The following is a 24725-nucleotide window of genomic DNA, read 5'->3' as shown; positions in this document are numbered from 1 at the left end:
CTGTAGAATTAGAGTCTCAGGGAGCAAAGAAGGGCTCCAACCCTAAACTCACAGGCATACTTAGTAACCAGGGCAGTGGGAATCCAGCACCAAGTGAGCACCACACACCTGGTGGCACAGACAAGTCACCGCAGGTGTGACGGGGCCTGCAGGCCCCGGACAGGTTTTTAATCATTAGCTAAGGCTTTGTGCTCCTTGAATGTAAGCCGACACCACCCCAGGGTTAACACACAGGCTGCTGTAGATGTCTCACAATTCCCCCACCTGCAGAGGTGGGACAATAGCTTCAGGGCAGGATCCTACCCCTCAGGCTTTCAAATACCAGCTACAAAGGCAGCGGGCCCACCACCCACGTGTGGGAGGCTCAGCACTGTTGAGTGTGCTTTCTTTAATTTGTTGAGGGTTTCCCCTGGTTTCTTGGCGTGTCAATGAACTGAGACCTAAAGGCCTCCAGCAGGCCATGGATGACAGGCTTCTGAAGGAAAGGCGCAGGCTTATGGGAAACCTCACCGGCCTGCCTTTCCCAGAAATCCAGGCAGCTCCCACCCTCCAAGTTGGAAACAGCCAAAGACGGGATGTTGTTTTAGGTGTGGGAAGGGATGGTGAAATCAAAGAAAAGTATAGATCAAAGTTTAGCCTGTGGTTAAAAGGGGCGGGGATGGAGAGCCATGGACATTCCCAAAGATCTGGGCCTGCTGGGCCAAGATGGCCTGGGGGTGGTGAGATGCTTCAGGGAATAGCTGAAAACAGGGGTTGGTGGGGAAAGGTCTGGGCACCTTCCTGGAACTGTCTGTGAAAATGGGCCTGGCTCTGAACAGCAGGTTGTCCTGGGTCCAGCTCATTCATGGAGTCCTGGAAGGAACAAGCTTCCCTTTCCATCCTTGGGCTCGGCTGACTTAGACCCTGGGACCCTCAGGCTAGGAAGGCTCTGTTTTCCTGCAAAAGTCCTGGGGCCATGGACTTCATAGCCCTGCCTAATAACCAAAGGCTCCTCTTTCAAACCATTTCTACAGACATCCTTTGCTATTTTCTCTGCTAGTTCTGAAGATGTGTTCCATGCAAATAACTGGGACAGTTCACAGAAGGGCCACCCAGACCTTTCTCTGATTCCGTAGTGGCCATTGCTGGTTCCTATTCAGGCCGCCTCACTGCCCTGCAGTTGGAGCAGCTTCTTCTTTACTCCATGGGCCAAGAAGAAGTTCTAGAAATGAATGAGGAACGATGAAACAGCAAGACAGAAGTGAAGGGAGCTATCAACCCTGCAAACTTCCTAGGGATGCTGTAAACAAGTACCACACACTGGGCAGCTTCAAACGACAGGCATTTATTCTCTCACGGATCTGAGGCCTGGAAATCTGAAATCAAGGTGTGGGCGGGGCCGTGCTCCCTCTGAGGGCTGCAGGGAGAATCCTTCCTACCTTTTCCACCCTCTCATGGCTGTTGCAATCCTTGGAGTTCTCTGGCTTAGAGATACACAGCTCTGACCTCTGCCTCCCTCATCATATGGCCTTGTCCCCATGCATCTCCGTGCGTCCTCTCCTCTTTTTATAAGGACACGAATCATTGGCTTTTGGCCCATCCTTTTTCAGAATGACCTCACCTCCATAATTATTGCAAATAAGGCCATATTCTGAGGTTTTACTGTGTTGTTGTTGTTGTTGCTGCTGCTGCTGCTGCTGCTATTGCTGCTATTGTTGTTTTAAATTTCTGGGTGTCACTTGACTTTTGGCAAAGCCATAGATGTGGAATCTGGTTCTCCTGAAATAATGGAATGGGTTGAGTTTCAGGGCAACATGGCTGTACCTCCCACATCACGAAAGATGTGTCCTCTGGGGCCAAGAAGGAGAGGCTCTGGCTATTTGTTTCCAAACCTGCCTTTTGCTGCACATAGTTTCTTTACCTGAAAAACCAGGTATGAGTTTAACTGAAAAATGCACCTATGGGCTTGCCCCTCTTCACCAATGAACACTTTGCATCATCCATCAGGTGAGTCACATGTGCCATGAAATAAAGAAGAAAAACCTTCAAGGGGGTGACATGCAGAATTAAGAAGATAAGAATCTGAAAACTGTTCAAGATTATGGTTTTAAACTCCCATCCCTCAAGCTCTCCATGCAATACCTTAATGTTGACTCAGACCCCAGTCAAAGGACTCTGGGACCCGAGTGGGAGATAGGAAATAGGGAATTGGGAAATAAACTGATGATGTGTCTACATCAGACCAGTCCCAGGAGTGGGGCCTCTTCTGGGCCATCCTCAAGGGGCTGGTGGTGTCCAAACCAATGGCTACAAGTGATCTTGGGAACAGAGATCCCTGCCCACCTCTCAGGTCATATGCACCTCATTCTTCTTCTCCCCATTCCTCTCCCACAGTGAATCCTGCCCATCCTGTCAGCCTGCACTTGTTGTTAGGAGAAAGAACCAACTGGCACCAGCGCCCACACCTTCCCTGGGATGAGGCTGGGAGATGAGACAGAGACCCAAGCCTGCATAGGACACAACAGCCAGGACTGAGGGCCTGAGGCTCACACCCAAGCAAGGATGGGTGCTCCCCAGGGACTTCGAGTTAGAACAGTGACTGGCTTCCCCTCAGCCCACTATCTAGTCTCCCAACCTCATGTGTGTCACCACCTCCTAGATCTAATCTGGCTTCCCTTGTCAATGCCAGCCTGCTTGGTATCCCTGGATCCTCCCTTCCCTCTTGTCCCCTTTGAACAAGGATCTTCTGTGGTGCCTTTCAATACCTCAGTACTGTGTGTGCAGACTATCTGCAACAGCACTCTGGAATAACTGAGTATCAAGGTGTAATCACTGTGGGGGGGGGGGTTGTTGTTGTTGTTGCTTTTCACATTTCTGGGACTCACTTGACTTTTGCCAAAGGCACAGATATGGAATCTGGCTATCCTTACAAAAATGGAATGGCTGGACTTTGACCCAATGGAACTCTGAGCCTTCCCTCTCGGCTTCCTGGAGATCAAGGAGGTTAAAGAACAAGGCCTGTTTTTTGGCCTGATACAATGCAACTTCAATATGTTTGTATGAAGACTCCTAATGAGACATACAGAATCTGACATGAGCAGTGGTGAACCCTGATACACAGGTGGGCATATGTAGGTGATTTTCAAAAAGCAGTGATAACTGCACAGCTGTGATTTTGCCTCAGTGGCTTTGTGTTTCTGAAGTTTACCACTGGAAATGTTGTGGAAATGTACTACAGGTAGAAAATAATCACTGCCCAATCCATTGCCTGGATTTACAGGCCATGAAGACCAGAAATTCATGCATGAGACTTCCATGAAGTCTTTTGTGATAAAAATCTAAGAGACTGCTACACACAGAGACCATCAGAAGAGGCCTATGTAGCCCATGAACTCAAGGTTACCTGAATGACAGTCCTGGGTTACTGGACTCTCAGCACCTATTCACAAAGCATCCAACCCCATATTTGACAAATGAAAAGCTTGAAATTTGCTGCTGCTTAATTTGCAATGAGATAAAAAGGGTACCATTAAAGTAAGTTCTTTTCATTGACCAGAAGTTTCTATTTATCCACTTGGTAGGCATTCCTTCTGAAAATAACTTAGATGCTTTGTGAGACTCTGTCATGGGCCACCAGTGGAAGAGGCAAGAATGAAAGGTGTCACAGATTTCCTAAACAGTCACAATTTGTCCTTGTGTTGATCTCATTACTCAGGACAGCTTGCTCTGGGTGGTTTTAAGAGTTAAACAAACCTTACTGAACAAGATGCCCATGTACATACACATAACACACACACTGCATGCACACACATGCAACACAGACACAAACACACACACACATGCATACACACAACAGTATCAGGGGATGGTTGGCAAAAGCCAGTTTGAAAACTCCAGGCTTAGACAATGTAACCTGACTCCTGATGTCACCTTTGATGGAAACAGTCCATTGGCTTTACTTTAATTAAACAAAGGGAACCAAAGCTGTTATGACTCAGAAGCTATTCTGATATGACCTCTCCTCCAGCATGAGAAACCAGCAAAAGCACTCAATGTGTGTGCCAGCAGCTGGACGGGGTTCTCTGCACCTGTTCTTGAGCTGTTGCAGCTGGCACTGTCCTGCCCACCTCCCACACATAGCCACTGGAAGGCCACCGGAAGGCTGGAACACGAACCAGGCCTTCTTCAAGGACGGCGGCCACTCTGTAAACAGTGCAGACATCCTCAGGGCTGGCTGTGCCAAGGCCACTCCCTGGATTCTGGGGGTAGCCTAGGAGTCTGGCATGGAACCAGGTCAGACACATGGACTCCATGGTCTCCTAACAAAAGCCATACTTACACCTCAAGAGTGTCAGGATTCCTTGCTGCACAGATAGGAACCAGCTCCCTTGGGTGACATGTGGGAAGGTAAAGGTAAGATGGACAGAAGCAAAATATTCTGCCATTGGAACTTCAACAAAAAGCTGTTACCACTGTTTATACAATAGTTAGGTAGCTGTCGGAGGAAACCACTCTGCAAAACAGCACCTACCAAGCAGAGAAACACATATGCCATATACCATTGTTCCAACCCCAGGCCTTGAGCTCCTTGTCCTCAGTCTCCAATCAAGGGATCACAAGATCCAAGGCATCAAGAGTATCTTTCCTCATGTCCTTACCCTCAGTAAGCAGAGGACGTCCCCTGCAGCTCATCAGACTGGTTCTGTCCCATCAGATGGCAAGAGTACAAGATCAAAATACAAAACAAACAGCCAGGCCTGCAGAACTCAAAGGACTTCATTGTCCTCTCAAATCCAAGAAACAGCAAGTCAGGCTTTCCCTATTCATCACGTATTTCCTGAGCAGTGCGGAGAATTTTAATTCTTCATTTCATTCTAATCTCACAGAGATCCCAGAGGAAAGTGGTGGGAATCCCATTTTACAGAAGGGGAACATGGAGCCCACAAAACAAAAGGAATCAAATGAAGGTCATGGAGCTCTCTGGTATTCACAGCTTGGATGGTTCCAGACTTGACTTTAGTTCCATGCTCATTCATAAGAACTAGTACACTCTGTGCTTGCGTGTACATGTGAGCAAGTAGTGTACATGCACATGGAGATCTCCAGAATAGCTGGAGCACAGTCCTAAAGAGCAGGACCACCTCTCCCATCACTGAGGATCTTATTACAACACATGGTTACACTGTAACAGCTTGTCTGAAACAACTGTCTCTACAACAATCATTGCACTGTGCCTGTGAACAGGCAGGAACATTTGCCCTGTATCTTAGCTCAAGACACGTCCATCAACTTAGTCAACACCCTCCATAATTTCCCACATATTTTCTCTGCAGTTTCTGCTTTTTCCCCCTCCTTTCAGATAAGATACCTGTCACTAATTATGGCTTCCTTTTCACATTGGCTCCCAGGAAACTCTCAGCCTGTCTGCATGTTTCATCAGCTATGTTAACATTTACAAAGGGAGATTGCCCCCAGCCTCTAGTCTTAACCGCAATGACTGACCTTTTTTTAGCACATGCATTACTCTAACCTCACGTCCCATTATTATAAACCACAGCAATAAACAGAAGAAGATTCAGCTTTGGAGAAGTAATAGGAAAACCGACATCACAGGTAAACAGCCGCTGCATCAATACATGATGGCTATAGGAAAGGTCTCTTCCCTCCTCGTGTCGGAAACACCACCAGGTGGTCATAAAGGCCCCACAGACAAATACGATCACTCACAGGCATAACGTCATCAAGGTGACAGATGCTCCTACAGTTGATCATGGGCTGTCACGGGCAATCATTAAGTCTGGCTGGCATGGGCCATCACCACCTTCTCTCTGCTGAGACCAGTGAATTATGCCAGAGAGTTTCAAAACAATCATGCCCCAACTCCGCGCTACCACAGGAATTCTGGCAGACCCAGCAGCTTGCAATGTTAAAACGTGCTGGGATGAAGCTATGCTGCAACTTCCTGGGAGGGCTCCCGGCCCCCAGGTTACATCTGCAGAGCAGAGGCGGGTGGCAAAGGAGCCAAGTAGAGGAAGTGCCACTGGTATGGGACAGAGTGGGGCAGCCGGGTCTAGGGCAGGATATAAGCAAATGCAGGGACATTCACACCCCAGGGAACAAAGGGTGGCCTCAGAGCTGACCACTGACAGCCACAGCTACATATGGAGCATCCAAAAATCAAGCAGACCATCTGTTCCCAAAGCCGGAAGGCTGCCTGAGTCATGAAGTCCAAGGACAGGAGTCACCATGATTCCCGACAGCATGTGAGATAAGAGGAGGAGGGAGAGAACCAGAGAGACCCTGTAGGAACCCCCTTATATATCAGCTCAAGCAGCACCAAGACCCAGGACGATGTGACAAGGCTCAAAGGGCACACCAAAACCTCCATCTGTCATGTTCATCCATGTGCAACGCAGCCTGCCCCAAAACACCAATCCTGAGCCTAAAATAGTGGTATTAAATAACCACTAATTTCCTCTCAAGTTCTACTAACAATATGTGCGGGGGTTTTGTTTTTTTTTTTCCTACCACAATTTATCCTTGATTTAACAAATGTGGCATATCAAAAAATTAGAAGCAGTAGTAATGAATGTGTCCCTTCTCTGGAAAGGTAGAAAGTGCACAGACACAATCAGACAAAGAAGCCAAGGTCAGGCCTGCAAGGGCCTCTCAGCACCTGGGTGACCTTGGAGAGTTTCTTCACATTTTTGAGCCCCAGGGGGTAGCCTAACCACCCAGCAGGTGCTTGATGAATGGTTAACAAAGAGAAAATAAAAACTGCTCTCAGTTTGGTCTGGTCAGGACCAAATGGTCCAGGGGATTCCCAAGGCCTGCCCGAATGTGGGTGTTATCTGAAGGTCTGTCATTGTGCCAGTCCAAAGCACTGGGAACCCCTGTGCCAGAAGGTTCTTGGCCTTAGCAGGGGCATGAGAGAAAAAAAAAAGGATTGGATGCTTTCTGCGCTGAGAAATATACAGGTCCAAACCCACCCCACAAGTTCCACTGGACAGAGGAGGATCAATTTATACCACTTTACCTAGCACAAGGAGGCCGAAGGGATGAGAGCTGGGCCATATCCACCCTTCTTCCATTTATCCCTCCACAGGCATGAGGAAGACAGCACTACCCTGCTTACGGGGAAAAGTTACACACTGGAAAAGATAAGGGTCTCTGAGCTCAGACTGCCATGCATAGAGGCAGCTGAGGAGGGGCAGTACACAGCCAAGGCCACACTTGACCAGCACACCCACATAAGGGCCCTGCACTAGCTCCAGCTCACAGCTGTGATTCTCACAGTTGAGCTGCACTGACCTTCCCAAGGGTTTGTTTAAGCACAGATCACTGGGCTCCAGTCCATGGTTCCTGATTCAGCAGGACTGGCTGGCCTGGGAATATGCATTTCTAACAGGTTCTAGGCAATGCTGAGGCTACTGGTCCGGGGCCACACTTAGAGAACTGCTAGTCAAAGCAGTTTAGAAAAGGTCACAGAGAGCTAGGAGCACAGACTGGACTCAAGCATGGTCCTCTCAGGGAAACACACACACACATACACACACATACAGCGTCACATGCACAAAATGACAATCTGAATACAACAATACTCCTATAAGATGATAACCGAGCTGGAAAATTCTTGTCACCTGCTGACACTGCAGCTGTTCTAATGCAGTGGTGCAACACACTGCCCACATGTTTGGGTGATGCTGGTGTAAAAAACCTACTGTGCTACCAGTTGTACAAAAGTAGAGCAATATACAATTTAATAGCACAAAATATTTGATAATGATAAGACATGATTATATTACTGGTTTATGTGGTTACTACACTGTATCTTTTATCCTATTTTAGAGTGTACTCCTACTTATAAAAAAAGATGAACTGTAAAATAGCCTCAGGAAGATCCTCCAGGAGGGATTCCAGAAGGCAGCATTGCTGTCATAGGAGATGACAGCTTCAGGAGTGTTCCTGCCTCAGAAGATCTTCCAACGGAAGAACTGTGATGATTCTGACCCTGAGCAGGCTCAGGCTAATGTGTGTGTTGTGTCTTAGTTTTTAACCAAAAAAGTTGGAAGCATTAAAAACAATGAACAATAGGCTCCACCATATAGCTTAGGTGTGTAGTAGGCTATACCACCCAGGTTTATTTAGGTACATTTTATGATGTTAGACAAAAATCACCTAATAATGAAAGCCCTTCTTAGAACCTGTCTCTATCATGATGATGGTACATACATTTATATACACATAAAAATCATATGCATAATGAGCACATATGTAACACTGAATACACATATAACAAGTACATACACAATACACTTATATTTGATACTTGACAATGACAGACATACACACATATACATAATAATGACAAGTATAACAACTTCATGCAAAATGCAAATTTATATATTCACATACATACAGAAATGACATGTACCATACACACACTCACATGCATACAACTACATGCATAATACACATGCCTATATATCATGTGTATAACAATTACTACATAATACACATTTATATACCTATTACAAACACATCACCAATAAAAATGTGGAAAAAACACATATAAAATACACATTTTGCATTCATATACATGTAACAATTACATTCACAGTACACATATATCTATGCAGGCATATAAGAAGTGCATATATGTAATACCCATTCATATATAAATGACAATTACACAAACATACACACCTATACCTATAACAACTACATGTCAAATGTACATCTATTTACACATTCATGTACATAATTAGATGCATGATACACACATCTGCACAATCATATACCTATATTACACAAAAACCTCATACATATCTATATACCCACAACAAATGCATTTTTTAAGAAATTTAAAATATTTTAATCACCTGTATACCACATACATTTACTCTTTTTCTAAACAAATGCATATTTAATACACACATTCACATACATGTAACAAGTACCTATATAATTCCCATTTATATATATGTACATATGTGTATAACACAAGTACATGAATAACACACATCTTCATATTCAAACACATATAACAATGTATACCTAATACACACACAATCACACACAGAGCTGCAAGAGGAGTAGGCTGGGCTGGAAAAAGAGCCAGCTGTCTTAGTGACCACACTCATTGAAAACAAATCACATGCTATTGTGGTGCGAAGCTGTGTCCAGAAGATTGAGAGGATCCTCTCCAAACACTAGGGACTCCGAGGAACCCAGTGACAATCCCCCAGCAGCCAAGTTGGACACCCTTGCAGAGACCCTTTGGACCTGGTGCACAGATGTGGCATTCCAGCAGGACAGGTGTCTATGACTTACCAATAAATCTGATGATAAGAAAGTCTCTGTGCACAGGGCACAACCACATAGGACGCTGGGGAAAATGGGCTTCAGCAAGGTCTCAGAGGGGCACACAGCCCCTCATCCCCCTCCATCACAGAGACAAATTGCAGCCTATCAAAGCCAAGAGTACACAAAGACACACCCAGGACCCTGGCTATGAACGCCACAAAATAGTGAAGGGGAGGAAGTGGCTGGTCAGCTCGGGGCAGCACTGAGGCCAGCAGGGCAAACTGGACAGAAGTCTGTGCCATCCCTGAGGGCCTCAGCTCTTGATGTTCCACCGAGGTGTCTGGCATAGTTTGTAGGTATTTAGATTTCCTGGAGACCTGTGTTGTTTTTATCTTCCTTTGACCTTTAACGTACATTTTGCTCCCCCACAAGCAAAATGAGACCCACAGCATGTGATAGTATTAAAGGGAGCACAATAACAACACGTGGCATGCCTGACCACCAGGAATCCCTTTTCCCTGCCCTTTGCCATCAGCTAGATTAGGGAGCACCCTAACCCCTCTAGGTAAAGAAGAAGACAGGTTTAGTGGTGGTGCCAGGCTCTGAACTCAGAGGCTCTGATTCACCAGGCTGTGGCACCACCCTTCAGCCAAACCCTCAGAGAACAGTTTCCAACCAGCCTCCTGTCTGGAGGCCTCTGAACTCAGCACACAGAGACAGTAAGGCAGAAGGGCAGGCAAAAAACCCAGAGGAACCCAATGGATGCTGAATGTGGCAAAATCGGGGCTAAGGACAAGATGCCCATCCAGTTTGGGAGATAAATGTAGCACACCTTACAGGTACCTGGAGGAGGTGGCAAGTGCAGGTATCTCCTTCCCTCATGATGAGGCAGGGCAGGGCAGGGCAGTACACTCTCCCCAGAAGCAAAAGGCTGCTTACATTGGCCTCCCCAGAATCATTTCCGATTTGTAATAAGAGGTAGTCTGTGTTCTACCTTCCTGAGCCCCACAGGTGTCCAAGAAGCTAATAAGTCACTGGAAACAAGTTTTAACCCCTTCATCTCCAATGGGTGGAGGCAAAGAAAACACCCAAGGAAATATGAAATTCTAAGGAGTTTCATTTAAAGAACAAATGGAAATTCATGTTTACCAAACAACAAGCCGAAGAGAAAGTGTTATTCTGTGTTTACCTGATAAAAATCATGGCAGGTGTCAGACCTGAATGTTCACAAATGCTTGCATCACGGTTTCCACATAGACACCCTGTGAGACAGCTACTGTCACTGTCCCCATTTTTATCACCAAGAGAGCCAAGGAAACTCAGACTCAGGGAAATCAAGCCCTGAAGATACCTATTATTGATCTTAAGAGAAGTTCCCACAAAAAAGCACATGGATTCTCTCCTCTTAAGGAAAACAAAGGGGAAGAATAAGAAGGTCAAATGTCCCTAGAGAGAACTGGGCAGAAAAACTCCCCCAAGGGGCACAGTTTCAAGAGACAGTCTACCTGAGGACAAAATGTCCTCAACACAATGCAAAAGACTTACCTGTTCCAGGTGAACTTGCACACAGCAGGGAATCACCACCTTAAAGGGAGAAGAAACAAATAAGCAAATGGATTTTCAGAAAATACTTGGCCTGGGGCTAGGGATGTGGCTCAAGTGGTAGGGCACTCGCCTGGCATGCGCTGCCCAGGTTCGATCCTCAACACCACATACTAACAAAGATGTTGTGTCCCCCGATAACTAAAAAAAAAAAAAATATTAAAATTCTCTCTCTTTAAAAAAAAAAAAAGAAAGAAAGAAAGAAAGAAAATACTTGGCCTAATGGCCAAAGGAGGTGCCCAAAGGCTTACACTATCTCTAACTGCTTTCCTAGTCACCAAATTGTAGCATTTTAAGACACAGAGGGCCTGAACTTAACAGAATCCAGTGTTTTGCTAACTTTGGGAAAGTTCAGGTCCTTTCTGAGAATTTAGGAAAAATTACAGAGTCTTCCTCCAAGAAAAATACATATCACTTACACAGACAGAATTTCACTTGAAATTTATATATATATATATATATATATATATATTAGAAATTAGAAATTATATATATATATTAGAAATTAGAAATTATTTTTAAATTTATTTTTATGTGGTGCTGAGGATCAAATCCAAGGCCTCGCATGTGCTAGGCAAGCGCTCTACTGCTGAGCCACAACCCCAGCCCTTACCTTCAATTTCAAAGAACTGGTGGACTCTCAGAACAGAAATTTCTGAGCCATCCAAGCCCTTCCTCACTGGGAATCATGGAAAGCTAACCCCCCCGAAAGGTGGAGGGCTCTGCAGAGTGATCTGCAAGCTGCCCACACTCCTCACACCCACACAAGGGCATGCTTTCTCTATAAAATGGACCGACTCTTCTAGAGCCGATTCTAGAAGTAGAACTCAAAATAGAGTCTAAATGTGCCAAAGTTAGTGTGGATACTCCAGTCAGCACATGAGATGGTAGAAAGGAATTTCCTTTCATTACCACAGTCCTCCAAAGAAGAGACAGCTTATGAAGAAAGACACATACGTAGCCGGACAGGGTGGCGCACACCTGTAATCCCAGCATCTCAGAAGGCTAAAACAGGAGGATTGCAAGTTCAAAGCCAGCCTCAGCAAAAAGTGAGGCGCTAAGCAATTCAGTGAGACCCTGCCTCTAAATAAAATACAAAATAGGGCTGGGGATGTGGCTCAGTGGCCGAGTGCCCCTGAGTTCAATCTCTGGTACCCTGACTCCCCCAAAAAGACACATACAAGGCAAAGTAATACAATCAAAGCTAAAACCCAAGCAGGAGAGATAAAGACATCAGAAACAACTGACCCTGTGGTGATAAAGAGCCCATTTTTAGGGTTTGCCTTCAGTAGCCTCTCTGCTCTGACACTTACTAGCTACCGGACATTGACCTGAAACCCCGCTGAGCCTCAGTTCCCTCATCTGAAAACTATAGGTAGTAATAGTACCTTCTTTATGGGGTAGTTGTGAAGAATAAAAGATATAGTGTTTGAGATGCTCAGAACGACAGCTGCCACAGATCAGGGTCTCTGCTTACAGGAAAGCAGAGCTCTTCCTGAGTACAAAGGGTCATGTGCAGGCTAGGGATCAAAATTGCTTTTTGCTTCTCTGAGAGGCTGACCAGGATCCTAGCACCTGCAAACAGCATTTCAATCCCCATGAGCTGCCTCTCTCCTCAGCACTCTCCTGGCTCTCCCACCTCCAGATCCCTGGCATGCTTCCATTCTCAAAAAAAAGAATTTTCTGGAAATGTGGAAAGGAAGGAGAAACCCAGGCATCTGGCTAATTGTCCTTGCAGTTTGGAGTGGGTGGTTAGTGTGACCTTGGTTCTTACTGTGGCAACTATTTATAGCTTTTTTGCTTATCTTACTCAGTAAGTTCCTCAAGGAATATGTGACACATGGTCATTCATTTGTCTGGGGCCTCTCATGACTCCACCAGGATTCTGACTCATTCCTGCTGGGGCCAGGGGGTATTCTCTCATGGCACCCATCCTTCCCTTTTAACTGGCAGTTCCTTCTGCACACACACAGCAGCTGGCAAACAGGGACATATCCTTTTCATTTGTTTGTTATATATAAAAGCTTGAGAAAATGTACAGGGTGATGGTGGCACTGAACAAGGAGATCCCATGGTTAACAGAGCACTGGGATTCATGTCACCCCAAGTAGAGTACATTCTCAATGCACACGTGCATCCTTGTGCCTCACTACGTGTGTGACACGCTGACAAGAAATGTGCAATCGGAGCCTCTGCCTTTAAGAAGTCATTGCCTATATTCCACTCGCGATTAATCAGCGATCAAAAGAAAGGAGCTATCAAGGCATGAAAAGAATGGAAAAGCATGAAGTGGTATTACTGTGTTTAAGAAGTCAGTCTGAAAAGTTCATATGCTATACGATTCCAACTACATGACATTCTGGAAAAAACTAAACCATGGAGACAGTAAAAGAATCAGTGAATGTCACAAGTTGGGGGAAGGAGGAATGAATATGTGGAACACAGATTTTTAGGCGGTGAAACTACTCTGCATGGTACTGTGATGGGGGAATGCATGCCATTAACTTTCATGCTGACCCACAGAATGAAGAGTACCCAAAGTGAACCCCAGCATAAACTATGGACTTAGGTTAATAAATAACATTTCAATATTGGCCCATCAAGTGTAATACGTGTGTCACAGGATGTAATGTTTATCTGAGGGAGATGAGGACCTGTGTTCAATTTTTCTAAAAGTCTAAAACTGCCCTAAAAAGTAGAGTCTATTAACTTTTAAATTAATTGTTTGGAAGCATGTTTGTTGCAAGAAAAAAAGAGAAGCTCCAAACAATATCAGAAACTTGAATTAAAAAAAAAAAAAAAGCCACTAAAGAATTCAGTCCAGAAATCAAGTGCGTTTGTGCATCCCCCTAGGGTAAGATGGAATGCAGTAACACTGCCCACCTGGCCTGGCCCCAAGTGCCCTCCAGCAACTGAGAGATAAGCTCTGTGAGCAAGGGCTGCTCAAGTTCCACCTTGCCTGGGACCATGCATGATCAAGTAAAAACTTCAAGATTCGTTCCTTCAGAATGGGTAAAGCCAGATTCCAGGACAGGAAATATAGATACAGATGCTAGATATAGATGCTATTTCCATATTATTTCTCCTGCCTTAGAATAAGGGGGGCAGCTGACCACAGTGAGAATCATGCATCAAGGCTACCAAGTCTAAGGTGTTCACATCTTACTTTAGACCAGTTTGCATAGTCTGAACATTAAAAAACACATTGAACAGCTCTGATGCATTTGCAAGGTGGACCTTGGATGCCACCTCAGTACTTCAACCTGCCTAGAAAGGCAGAAACACACATCTTCTCTGGATAAGGCCGCATAGCAACCACTGGAACCCACAAAACTCTGGGGCTCATCACCAGCCATTGCACTTGGCTCTCTGACCTTCAGACCTCCAGTCCACTTCTCCTGCACCTGGGAGAAGGAGCTTCCAATGATGGAGAGTCAGGTGACTGAGGAGGGCGATCACCCAGAGTCAGATCAGGGTAGCACAGCAAGTCACCTGCCTGCTCCTCCATCTTCCATTCTTGCTCTGACCAAATGCCCTGGTTTTCTCACCCTTTTGCTTTGACAGAGGAAGCACTGTAAGCCTGGGTCATCTCTAGGTTGGCTGACCTTGCTCAGCATGAAGAAGCTGATATGTCTTTAGCAGGTAAGTTCTTAGAAAGCCCATCCTGGCCAATGGACAGTCCTGACAACTGAGCAGCACGGGCCAGCACTGCAGAACTGGGCAAAAGACTGACACGGTCATGTTCACAGAAACCATTCTGTAAAGCTTGCACCCAGGGTCCACTGAGCTGCACCTGACGCATGGCTCGATCCCCATGTGCAGGCTCAAATCAGTCCCATATACATGTGACCAGAGGGCCAAGTGCTGTGTCTGCAGGTCATTCTCCTGAGTCCTCACGACAGCCCAGAAATCTTATCCTATGTGTGAGAAACTCAGTCACAGAGAGAGCTGCTGTGTTCAGGTCCTCACAGAGGAGATGCTGGCTGGTCCCAAACACCTCATGCTGCTGACAGGAACTAAAACCCTCACTACAGGATTGACAAGAGGTGACAAGATTGGGATGGGGCTGGGACTATAGCAGCTCCCATGGAAGCTGGAGGAAATCCCAGGAGAGGGCCATGGGCTTTGGAGTATGAGCTGTGAGCCTCTGGTTGCAGGCTGCGGCACCCCAGGACTTATCCTTCCCTTGATAGTGGCCCCTCTGAGAAACCCGTGTGACAGCCACTTTATGGCCTTCTCTTAGATCTGTTTGAAGCCTAATCTACTGTTACCAGGAACAACCACAAACAAACAAGGTGTGCCCTGCCCACACCTGGCTACGTGGGCGCCTGAGCTGACTGGTGTTGATAACCTCGTCTCAAAGCCAACAGTTCAACAGGATGGAAGCAGGGGGTGGCAAGGGCTTCCACCCAGTCTTGACCGTGTCACTGGGACCATGTGGTTGCATGTAAGTGTGCATACATGGGCATGTGAATGAGCCTGAATGTGACCATGTATATTTAAAGAATATGGGTGTTCCTCAGAGATATAATGCTTGCCAAGCATGAGTGAGGCCCTGGGCTGGATCCCAGCACCACAATAAAAAAAAAAAAAAAAAACTTTTAAATAGCAGGGTGTGGTGGCACATGCCTACAATTCCAGCTACTCAGGAGACTGAGGCAAGAGGATCAGTAGGTTGGAGATCAGCCTCAACAACTTAGCAAGATCTTGTTTCAAAATGAAACATAGAAATGTCTAGGGATGTCGCTCAGTGGTACAGCATCCCAGGTTCAATCCCCAGTACCACAAAAAAAAATAGGGGAGGAAAAAAAGGACAAGAGCCTGTGTGACAGTTTATTTCTGAGTTTTTGACAGTGCTGTGAGTTTCTAAGTGTGTGTACATATCCAAGTTTGTGTGTGGGAATATGTGTGCACACCCTGTAGGAATGTGTGTATACATTTGGAATTGTTCATGTTTGTGTGTGTGTGTGTGTGTATGTTTGTCTGTCTATCTGTCTGAGTCTCTATGTGTATCTATCTGTGAGTGTCCATGTTTATCTCTAAGGGTGTGTGTACACATACCCAACCAAAGTTCAGTCTCGCTGAATTCAATCACGGAGGTTAATTACTGCTTTGGCTAACAGGTGCTTCTCACCAGAGAAAGCACTTTCACCCAAGCCGCTGCCTCCCTCACTTAAGGCACCAGGCAGAAGCCCAGGCTTCAGTGCAGATCCAACTCAGAGAGACTGGGATCCACTGCAACTACCTGTCCCACTGCCCCCTGCTACCCCTTGGAGATCAAGGCCCTGAGAGAGAGAAAGAAGACTTCAGTTCAACACACGCTTTGCCATGTTCTTCCTCTGATGCATACAACGAAGCTTATGAACTCAGTTTTGGGGGTTGCTTCCTATTATATTTTCTTTTGGACAGAGGCAAATAGAGAATGATAATTTTCCACCAGTTTCTCTGAAAACATGTAGACTTACCTATTATTTTATAAATAGAATAAAGGTAAATGTGAGTTCAACCTTTTGTGAATCATCAAAAATTCTGATGCCTTACCTATTACTTTATAAATAGAATAAAGGTAAATGTGAGTTCAATCTTTTGTGAATCACCAAAAATTCTGATTGTATGAGATCACATGAATGAGCCCCTAGAGCCCCAGGAAACATGGAGCAAGAACTGAGAGGCCACTCTCACTGCCAGCACACCTTCACTCGGTCACCCACTACCATGGGGAGCCTGGGCAGTTTTTGCTCTCTTTACTATCCATTTTTCCTTCCTGTTCTCCAGGTAATTCTGTCCTAGGAGAACTCTCCTCACACTGGAGTCAAGCAAGCCTGGGTGAATCTTGTTCATGCCAGGATTCTGGAACTCTGAATGAGTTCAGCAGCACCAACCAAGTCATGAAAGTGCATTGGGTCAGTGCACCCACATACAGAAAGCCACCATTCAGGTACAAAACAAGTGCAAACGCGGTCTAGAAAGCAGGGTGAGCCACCAGCCAGCCTCAGCCTCGAAAATGGGGAGAAAGCAATTTGCAAAGTCAAGCAAAGAGGCATCGCTTCATGCACAAGTTTTACCATTATATAAATGACTTTAATTATAATAATGGAACCGGGGCTGCGGTTGTAGCTCAGTGGTAAAGCACTTGCCTAGCCTGTGTGAGGCCCTGGGTTCAATCCTCAGCACCACATAAAAATAAATAAATAAAATAAAGGTGTTGTGTCCATTTACAACTAAAAAATATAAATAAAAATATTTAAAAAAATAAGACAAGCTGCATAAAATTGGAAGTGAAGTTTATTTCTTCTTTATGAAGAAATTTCACCATAAAGCCAGGACGGCACGCTTTCTTTCCCAAACCATAAAGAGGTCAGAGGTCACCTGTTTCCCTAGCCTGAAAGACTCCCCTATAGACACCGAGGGTTGGCTGGCCACTGGAACTTCCGTGTAATTCAGGTTGGGTCCCCTCTCATGGCTCTATAAATGGCAGCACTCTGGGTGGAGGGAGGGCAGAGGCCTTTTTGAAGGAGTGTTTATTATTTTACATATTTCACTTCATTTGTTATATATGATCAATAAAACAGCAAGATGTTTTTATACTCCCATCACATAGAAGATTGAGAAAAGATAAACAGCTCCATCGGGTTTTTTGTTTGTTTGTTTGTTTTTAAATATTTATTTTTTTAGTTATAGGTAGACACAATATTTTATTTTTATGTGGCGCTGAGGATCGAACCCAGTGCCTCACACATGCTAGGTGAGTGCCCCACCTCTGAGCCACAACCCCAGCCCTGGCTCAATTGCTTTTATTACCATCATTATTATTGGTTATGAATGATGTAGAATAATAAGAAGAAAATTGCCCCCTCCCCTGATGGTGACAACTCTAAGAGAGGGGGACATTTGCCCCACTGTGGACGTCACAGCAGCAAAACACCCAACTAGCCGCTTAAACAACAGGAATTTATTTCCTCCCAGGGTTAGAGGCTGAAAGTGGGAGATCAGGTATTGACAGGGTTGGTCTCTCTCCTTGGCTTGTAGAATACATCTCCTCCCTGTGTCCTCATAGGGTCATTCTTCGATTCGCCTCTGTGTCCTAAACTCTTCTTATCCTTCTTCTTATAGGGATACCAGTCATATGGGATTAAAACCTATCCTAATGACTTCCTCCTAACTGATACGGTCACATCCTGAGAGGTTAGGACTCTAACATGAATTTGAGGGGACACAATTCAGCCCCTAACAACAAAGGTCTTAAGGGATCAGAGGCAACCTGAAAGGTTGGTTCACATGGAATATTTGCAGAACACTATGGGCCCACCAACCAGGGCTGCTGACAACATGCAATGGCTTCCTCACCCCATGCCTCTTTAGTCAAAGCTGCTGAAATGTGCCTAGGCTGGGAAGAGATTTGGAGAGTGCCCCAGGTCAGGCTTTCACCAGGAGCCTGCAGATAATGAGGGATCTATACAAAGGATAGGCACACAATGTAGGCATTAGGGACTTTATTAACTGTCTTTGCTTCCTTCAAGGGCTCTCCCTAACTTGGTGTTTTGTGTCCTCTTTGTCAGGCTTGACCCTGGAAGCCCTAATTAGGTTCACATTCCTCAGGAAGCTCTGTTACCCTGCGTGTAAGTGTTAAAGCCCAATTGAGCCTGCTCTAATCCCTGGGAGAAAACAGGAGCCTAAAAAAGCAGTTCACCCTCCTCCGCCTACCTGCCTGTCAGGAAGCAAGGAACATGGATGAGAAAGAGGAAAATTGTTGGAGTCATGTCTTATGTTTTTCCTTAAAGGTAACAAATGGCCATCAAGCCTTTGGCACAGTGTAAGAAAGACTATCCCCAGCATTCAGTTCCCAGATTCCCTCTTGGGGCCTCAATTTCCTCTTCCAATCCAGCTGTATGATTCCAATAATTTGGGGAGGGGGAAAGAAAGGACAAGGACCTATCCTGCACAGGGCAAGCTGCATCTGTCAGAACCCTCTGCTTCGCTCACTTACTCAGGCTGTGGCTACCCTTAGCCAACTGAGGGAGGCAGGCCACGAGGGAACCCTGGGTCTGCCTTGCTTCAAGCCCACAGCACATGGCTCATAGGGAATACAATAGAATGAGAACATAAAATGAGTCCTCTGTGTCCCGTATGTTATCAATGTTCATCCCAGATCAGAAATAGAATATGAGTCTATTGTTGGAGACAGGTCCTGGGAACTCTCAAAGGAGCTGGCCAGTACACCCTGGGGACCTGCTACTGTACATACTCTACTCAAGCTTGGGCCAGGATTGCATGACAGAATCTTTTGCTCAGTAACCAGCATGTGACCTTGTGGCCAAGTCTGTCTCAAAGATCAGAGCCCGGCAGGGAAGCCAGACACACTCTCAGCTCAGGAAGCCCAGGCCCACAGAGCAGGGAGTTAAGATAAGACCTTTAGTCATTAGGCAAGACCATAGGCAAGGTCTATAACGGCTCAAGCCAACCCTTATCAGATTCCTGCATTTTAAAAGAGAAACAAAGATTACATATGATGATGGATAAAATGCAAATGGCTTGCTACATAATCAGAAGAAAACCTCATAAATCCAACTTACTTGCAGAAAGAATAAGAAGTGATATTTAGTTTTAGTCTTTTAAAGTCTTCTTTGCTGGGAGCAGTGGAGCACAACTATAATCCCAGCTATTCCAGAGGCTGAGGCAGGAGGATCACAAGTTTTTGAGGCCAGCCTGGGCAATTTATCAAGACTCTGTCTCAAAAAAAAAAAAAAAAACTTAAAGGACTACAGATTTGGCTCAGGCATAGACAATTTGCCTAATGTGCAAAACTCTTGGTATGTTCAATTCCCAATACCAAAAAAAAAAAAAAAATGTGGTAGCGTTCTTTTGTTTTCTTTTGGTTTTTAGCTCATTTAAAATGTCAATGATTATCAGGCATGGTAGTATATACCCATAATCCCAACAACTCTGGAGGATGAGGCAGGAGGATTGCAAATTCAAAGCCAGCTTCAGCAACTTAGTGAGGTCCTAAGCAATTTAGCAAGATCCTATCTCAAAATAAAAAATAAGAAGGGCAGAGGATGCAGCTCAGTGGTTAAGCACTCCTGGGTTCAATCCCCGGTACTAAAAATAAAATAAATGCCAAGAATCAAATATAACTGGATTAAAATGACTAGATCCATTTTCACAAGGAAAAGGCAATGTCAAAACTCACTGTCCCTCCTTATCAGCTATATCTTAATAGACCTAAAAATATGTCACATGCAATTTGCAATTACTTATAAAATACAACATGACACTGGTAAGTAACTTACATTTCAACTAATTTGAAAAGATTGATGATTAACTCTACACCCTATTAACTCTGAACCCTATTTCCAACCTTCCTAAGATTTCAGTAGATTGTGTTTTCAATAATGGTGGCACCACACAGGGTCTCTGCATAGTAATTGCCAGTTCCTATCAAGAGGTAGAGTCCACCCCATTCTCTTGATTCTGGGCTTGTCCTAGATTTATGACCTGTTAGAATCAATGGAATAAGGCAGAACTTCTGAAGCTGGGCCTCACAGGGCTGTGGCTGCTACCTTTGCCTCAAGAATCCACTCTTGGACCCAATTCCATGCTGAAAGGAAGCCAGGGTGGCCACATGGAAAGGTCTACAAGGGGAGCAAAGACATCCACCAATCCAGTGCCAACCAATAGAAACAGGCATGAGCACATTTATGACCTTACCCAGAGGTCAACCTTGAGCCTCCCTCCACTCTCCCTCTGCTAGGGCCCCTCTCTGTCACTCACAGCAGGATGATGCATGCACATGCCTCAGCTCTTTTAGCACCTTTCAATAAGGTAATTTTTGAAACCTCCCTGGTTGTAGCACACATGCTCACACCCTACATGATAGCAAGTGTTGGCAGGACATCTCTGCAGATAGGAGATAGGGATGTGGACGTTCTCCCTTGGGCCTTTCGCAGGCCCAGATGTGACCCCTCCAGCAGAGAAGGACTAAATAAACAACCATGGTGCTCAGGGTGAGCCAATCAAGAGGAAGACAAGAATGAGCTGCCTCCCAGTTCCAGGACAAAGGAAGCATGTGCAGTTGTTCTTCCTTTAAGAGAAGTGCACAGAAATGCCATGACCCCCCCATCCCGTGACTTTTCTAATACTGTCATTCTTCTCACAAAGAAAAGGTCCAGTGAGACAACAACTTTAAAATACAGCCTTGTTTTCAGAGGCCTTGAAAGTGAGTGGTTTACATGACATCTACTGCCATGTACACTTCCAGCTTCATGTCAAAAAGGTCATGCAGCTCCCAAGCAGGAGAGAGTGGCCCCCCAGTCCACAGGTGGTTCCATAAGCTGATGCTGCCATCTCCTGCTTCCACAGAGGCCATGCAGGATCTGAGATTCCTCCTGAATCCAGTAATAGCCTCCTCTGATCAGCCCTAATTTCCACTGGCCTTTTGCTAATGATAGTACAGAGAAAATGCACATCCCCAGGGAGGGGACTGCAGGATCTCATAAATAAAATGGTGCTTCCAGAGGGAAGGTGATCTTCTTACCCTCAATGCTCAGTGGTTACTAGTAAAGGAACAGCAAAATGAATGAGCTAGAGACTGGCCTGGTAGTGCATGCCTGCAATCCCAGCTACTCAGGAGGCTGAAGCAGGAAGATCAAGAGTTTGAGGCTAGCTTAGGCATCACAGTGAGACCTGTTTCAAAATAAAATTGTTAAAAAGGGCCTGGGATGTGGCTCCGTGGTAGAGCACTTGCCTAGCATGTGTGAGGCCCTGGATTTGATCCCAGGATTGCAAAAAAAATTAAAAATAAAAAGAATAAGCTTCTCCTTCTCCAAACTCTTTTCAGGTCAGTGGTCGCAACCTCCTAGTTATTCATTCATTCATGAACTCATTCGTTCACAATGACTAATGGAACACCACACCTCGAGGCACTGGAAGATGAAGAAGAAGAAATAGTTGTCTTTAAGAATTCAGTTTAATGAAGAAGAAAAGATACCAAAATACAGGTTATTCAAGAAGAAAATGCTAAATTCTGTTTAAGGGACTAATGAAAAAAATTTCCCTCAGAGACATTTGATCAAAAGTATCTAAGAATAATAAAATGAATAATTTAGTCTCTACCAACTGTCCTTTGCTCCAGGGAAGGTCAATAAGAAAGGAAAAAAATTAGAAAACTTAATAGATCACAATTTATCATCAACTCTCAAAAAATATTTTTATTTAAGCATTAGGCTACCTATTACTAACTAGCTAATTCTGAATGTCCTTATGAACATATTCCATAAAACTCACCATCTGAAGCTAAACCTCCACTCAGGTTTATACCGCCCTTCTAACAGCATCACCCACTCTCTATTCAGGATCCCAAACTACTGATCTAAGGATTACCCACCAGCCCTGCCTCTGCCCATTCTGATTGGCAGGCCAGTCCTTTAAACACCCACAAAGCTACTTCTTCTACCCATTCATGGAAATATCACATAGATCAGTCCATCCTTGGCCCTCCCTGAGCAGAGCTAAGATTTCTAAGGAGCATCCTAAGGGCCAGTCAAAGCCTCTTCCCCCACCAATTGCTTTTTAAATGTAAAAGACAGAAATCTCCCAAAAGACAAAGGTTTTAGATCAAGATTCTGAAATCAGAATTTCTGAGGGCACAAGGTTTTATTCACTCAGACCTCCTATTATGGCCTCCTTCCCCTTTCCCCCCAAAGAGACTGCTATGTGATTATTTTTCTACAGACCCTCCTGGGCAGGAGAAAGTCTCCAGTAACACGGGAGGGCCAACAGCCCAGACCCTCTCACAGGACTCCATCCAGAAGGGTTCCATCAAGAACAGAGAGAAGCCTGCCCATTTCGGAAAGTTCTGGGGAAATCGGCAGTTGCGTTATACACAGATAGGCAGTGCACAAAAGGGCAAGATTCAAAATGCCGGAAAACACACAAAAGTGAATTCTGCCAGCTGCTCCTGGGAGGTGGCTATTTCTCCTGAGTTATTTCTGTGCTCAGCAGAAAATGGGGGTGGACACTTCCTGAATCCCTGCCTAAAATTAACAGCTTTACAGAAAGTGGGATGGAGGGTGGTAAGGCTTGGTGAAATACAAATTGTATTTCATTAGTTAAAACTGGAAAGTGAGTACTTGGATGCTTACTTATGTGTTTTGGCCCTGCTGCTCAAAAGATGGCTCAGGGAGGAAGAAATGGGTCTCTGAGAGGAGAGCTAGCCTCCAGACACTGCCAGAAAAGTGTAAAACCATCAGCTTGATCAGAAACACTCTTCTCTGCACTGAACATGAAGTGATTTCAAGAGAGACTGAGATGCAGGCACAAAGACTACCACTAATAACCCCAGGCACACACAAGGACACCAGAGACCACAAGGTAGAACATCCACAGTCAGGAACTCAATGCTCACCCTATGGACCCAGCGAGCATGGCAGTCCAGAGATTCCTGTTAACAACACAGGAGGCAGTGCATGGGGGACAGCTGCCACAGGTAAAGTGAGTGTCTGGAAGTCTGGGAGCCCTCAGGTCAAGACCAGCAGAGGCCTCCTCCTGTCCATGAGAATGTCCTACCCAGACAGGGACGATGAAGAATCAGCATTAGATTCTCAGAGCATCTCTTCCTGCATGAATTCAGTGCTCTGAAGACACAGAGGGAAGGGCAGTGGAAGGTGACGTTGGGGGCAAGATCCCATGGGGAGTCTCTGCTTAGACATAGAATGCAGCCTTATCCCCAGGATGGCCAAGGACATGCCTAAGATGTGCTTCCATGGAGATCACACTGCTGGACACCAGAACAGACGATATCAACACTGGAAAACAGAGGATGAAAATCTAACTGGTTGCTTAAAGCTGCAGCACTCTCCACAATGTCCAAAACATCCAAGCAGAATGGGCATCTCCATGGCCTCCTGACTGCACGTATCCCAGCTGAGCCAGGACTGGGAGCTGGGGGAAGCAGGAAGGACAGAATCCTCAACTGGAGACAAGGCAAGTGCAGCTGAGCGTAGCATGACAAATAAACTTGTAACTTGCAGAGAGAACAGAGGGGTCGGGGAAGAGAAGGAGCATGAAGTGCCTTGGGAGTGAGGACAAGGCTCTGGGATTCAGGGACAGGAAAGACACCTGTGAAACTGGAGAAGTAGGTGACAGCAGAACCTTGGGGAAGGCACTGATTGATAGATTCTGAAATTCAAAACATGAATAGTGGTCCAAAAAAAGCAAACAAAGTATGTCCCAGAAAAAGAGGTGACCAGAGCATTAGCTCAAAAGGGGGAATGCAGAGTGAGGGCTCTTCCAAAAAGAAGACAGGGGCTCCCACAGATGTCCATCAACAGCAGAAGAAAGACAGACTAGGGCCAAGTATGTGGAAGGAGGGATGCTGCTCTGTGACAGAGGTGATGGGAAAGGAGGTGGAGCCGAATGTGACATTTCCAAACTGATAACATCACATTCATAGCATGGAAGGAGCCACAGGGGTTTATTTTCACCAGGGAAACCAGCCACAATACACATCAGACTGCTGTAACCCTGGCAAGTATAATTCACCTGCACACCACTGGCCAGGATGTGCTTGAGAAAGAAGCAGGTACTATCACTGCAACACCCCCAGAAAAAGGGGAGCGAGGAGGGGTGGAGAAGTCCATGCACACATAGCACACATGGCAGGAAACATAACACACAAAAAAATCCTCGGTAGAGAGGCAGGGTGATCTTTAGGAAATCACAGCAGGAACCACAGACCATGCAGATAGGGGCACCCAAAGTACCGCTATTCACTGGACACAGTCACCCTAGCTGCAGCATCAGTGGATCAGGACCATGGAGGTCCTGCTGAGCAAGCTAGG

The 24725-nt window shown here is 45.4% G+C and overlaps 1 protein-coding gene across 8 annotated transcripts in view; it reads right to left on the bottom strand.

The window, feature by feature from the left end:
• The window catches only part of Tns3 (tensin 3), a 266681-nt gene that overhangs the window by 164528 nt on the left and 77428 nt on the right, over nucleotides 1–24725 (bottom strand). For 4 of the 8 annotated variants that reach the window (XM_078039777.1, XM_078039776.1, XM_078039770.1 and 1 more), the window contains exon 4: nucleotides 10831–10869. The exons of 2 other annotated variants lie outside the window; for them this stretch is intronic. Coding sequence is in view for 2 of the 6 variants with exons in the window: in XM_078039770.1 (XP_077895896.1) it covers nucleotides 10831–10869 (39 nt within the window). In the remaining 4 variants the exon portion in view is untranslated. Of the gene's footprint in view, nucleotides 1–10830; nucleotides 10870–19460; nucleotides 19614–24725 lie in introns of all 8 variants that reach the window. 2 more of the 8 variants (XM_078039775.1, XM_078039774.1) reach the window with 1 other exon arrangement.

This window comes from Ictidomys tridecemlineatus, chromosome 2, assembly GCF_052094955.1.
Source record: "Ictidomys tridecemlineatus isolate mIctTri1 chromosome 2, mIctTri1.hap1, whole genome shotgun sequence".
Classification (NCBI taxonomy): Eukaryota; Metazoa; Chordata; class Mammalia; order Rodentia; family Sciuridae; genus Ictidomys; species Ictidomys tridecemlineatus.
This window is presented reverse-complemented; position numbering and strand designations above follow the sequence as displayed.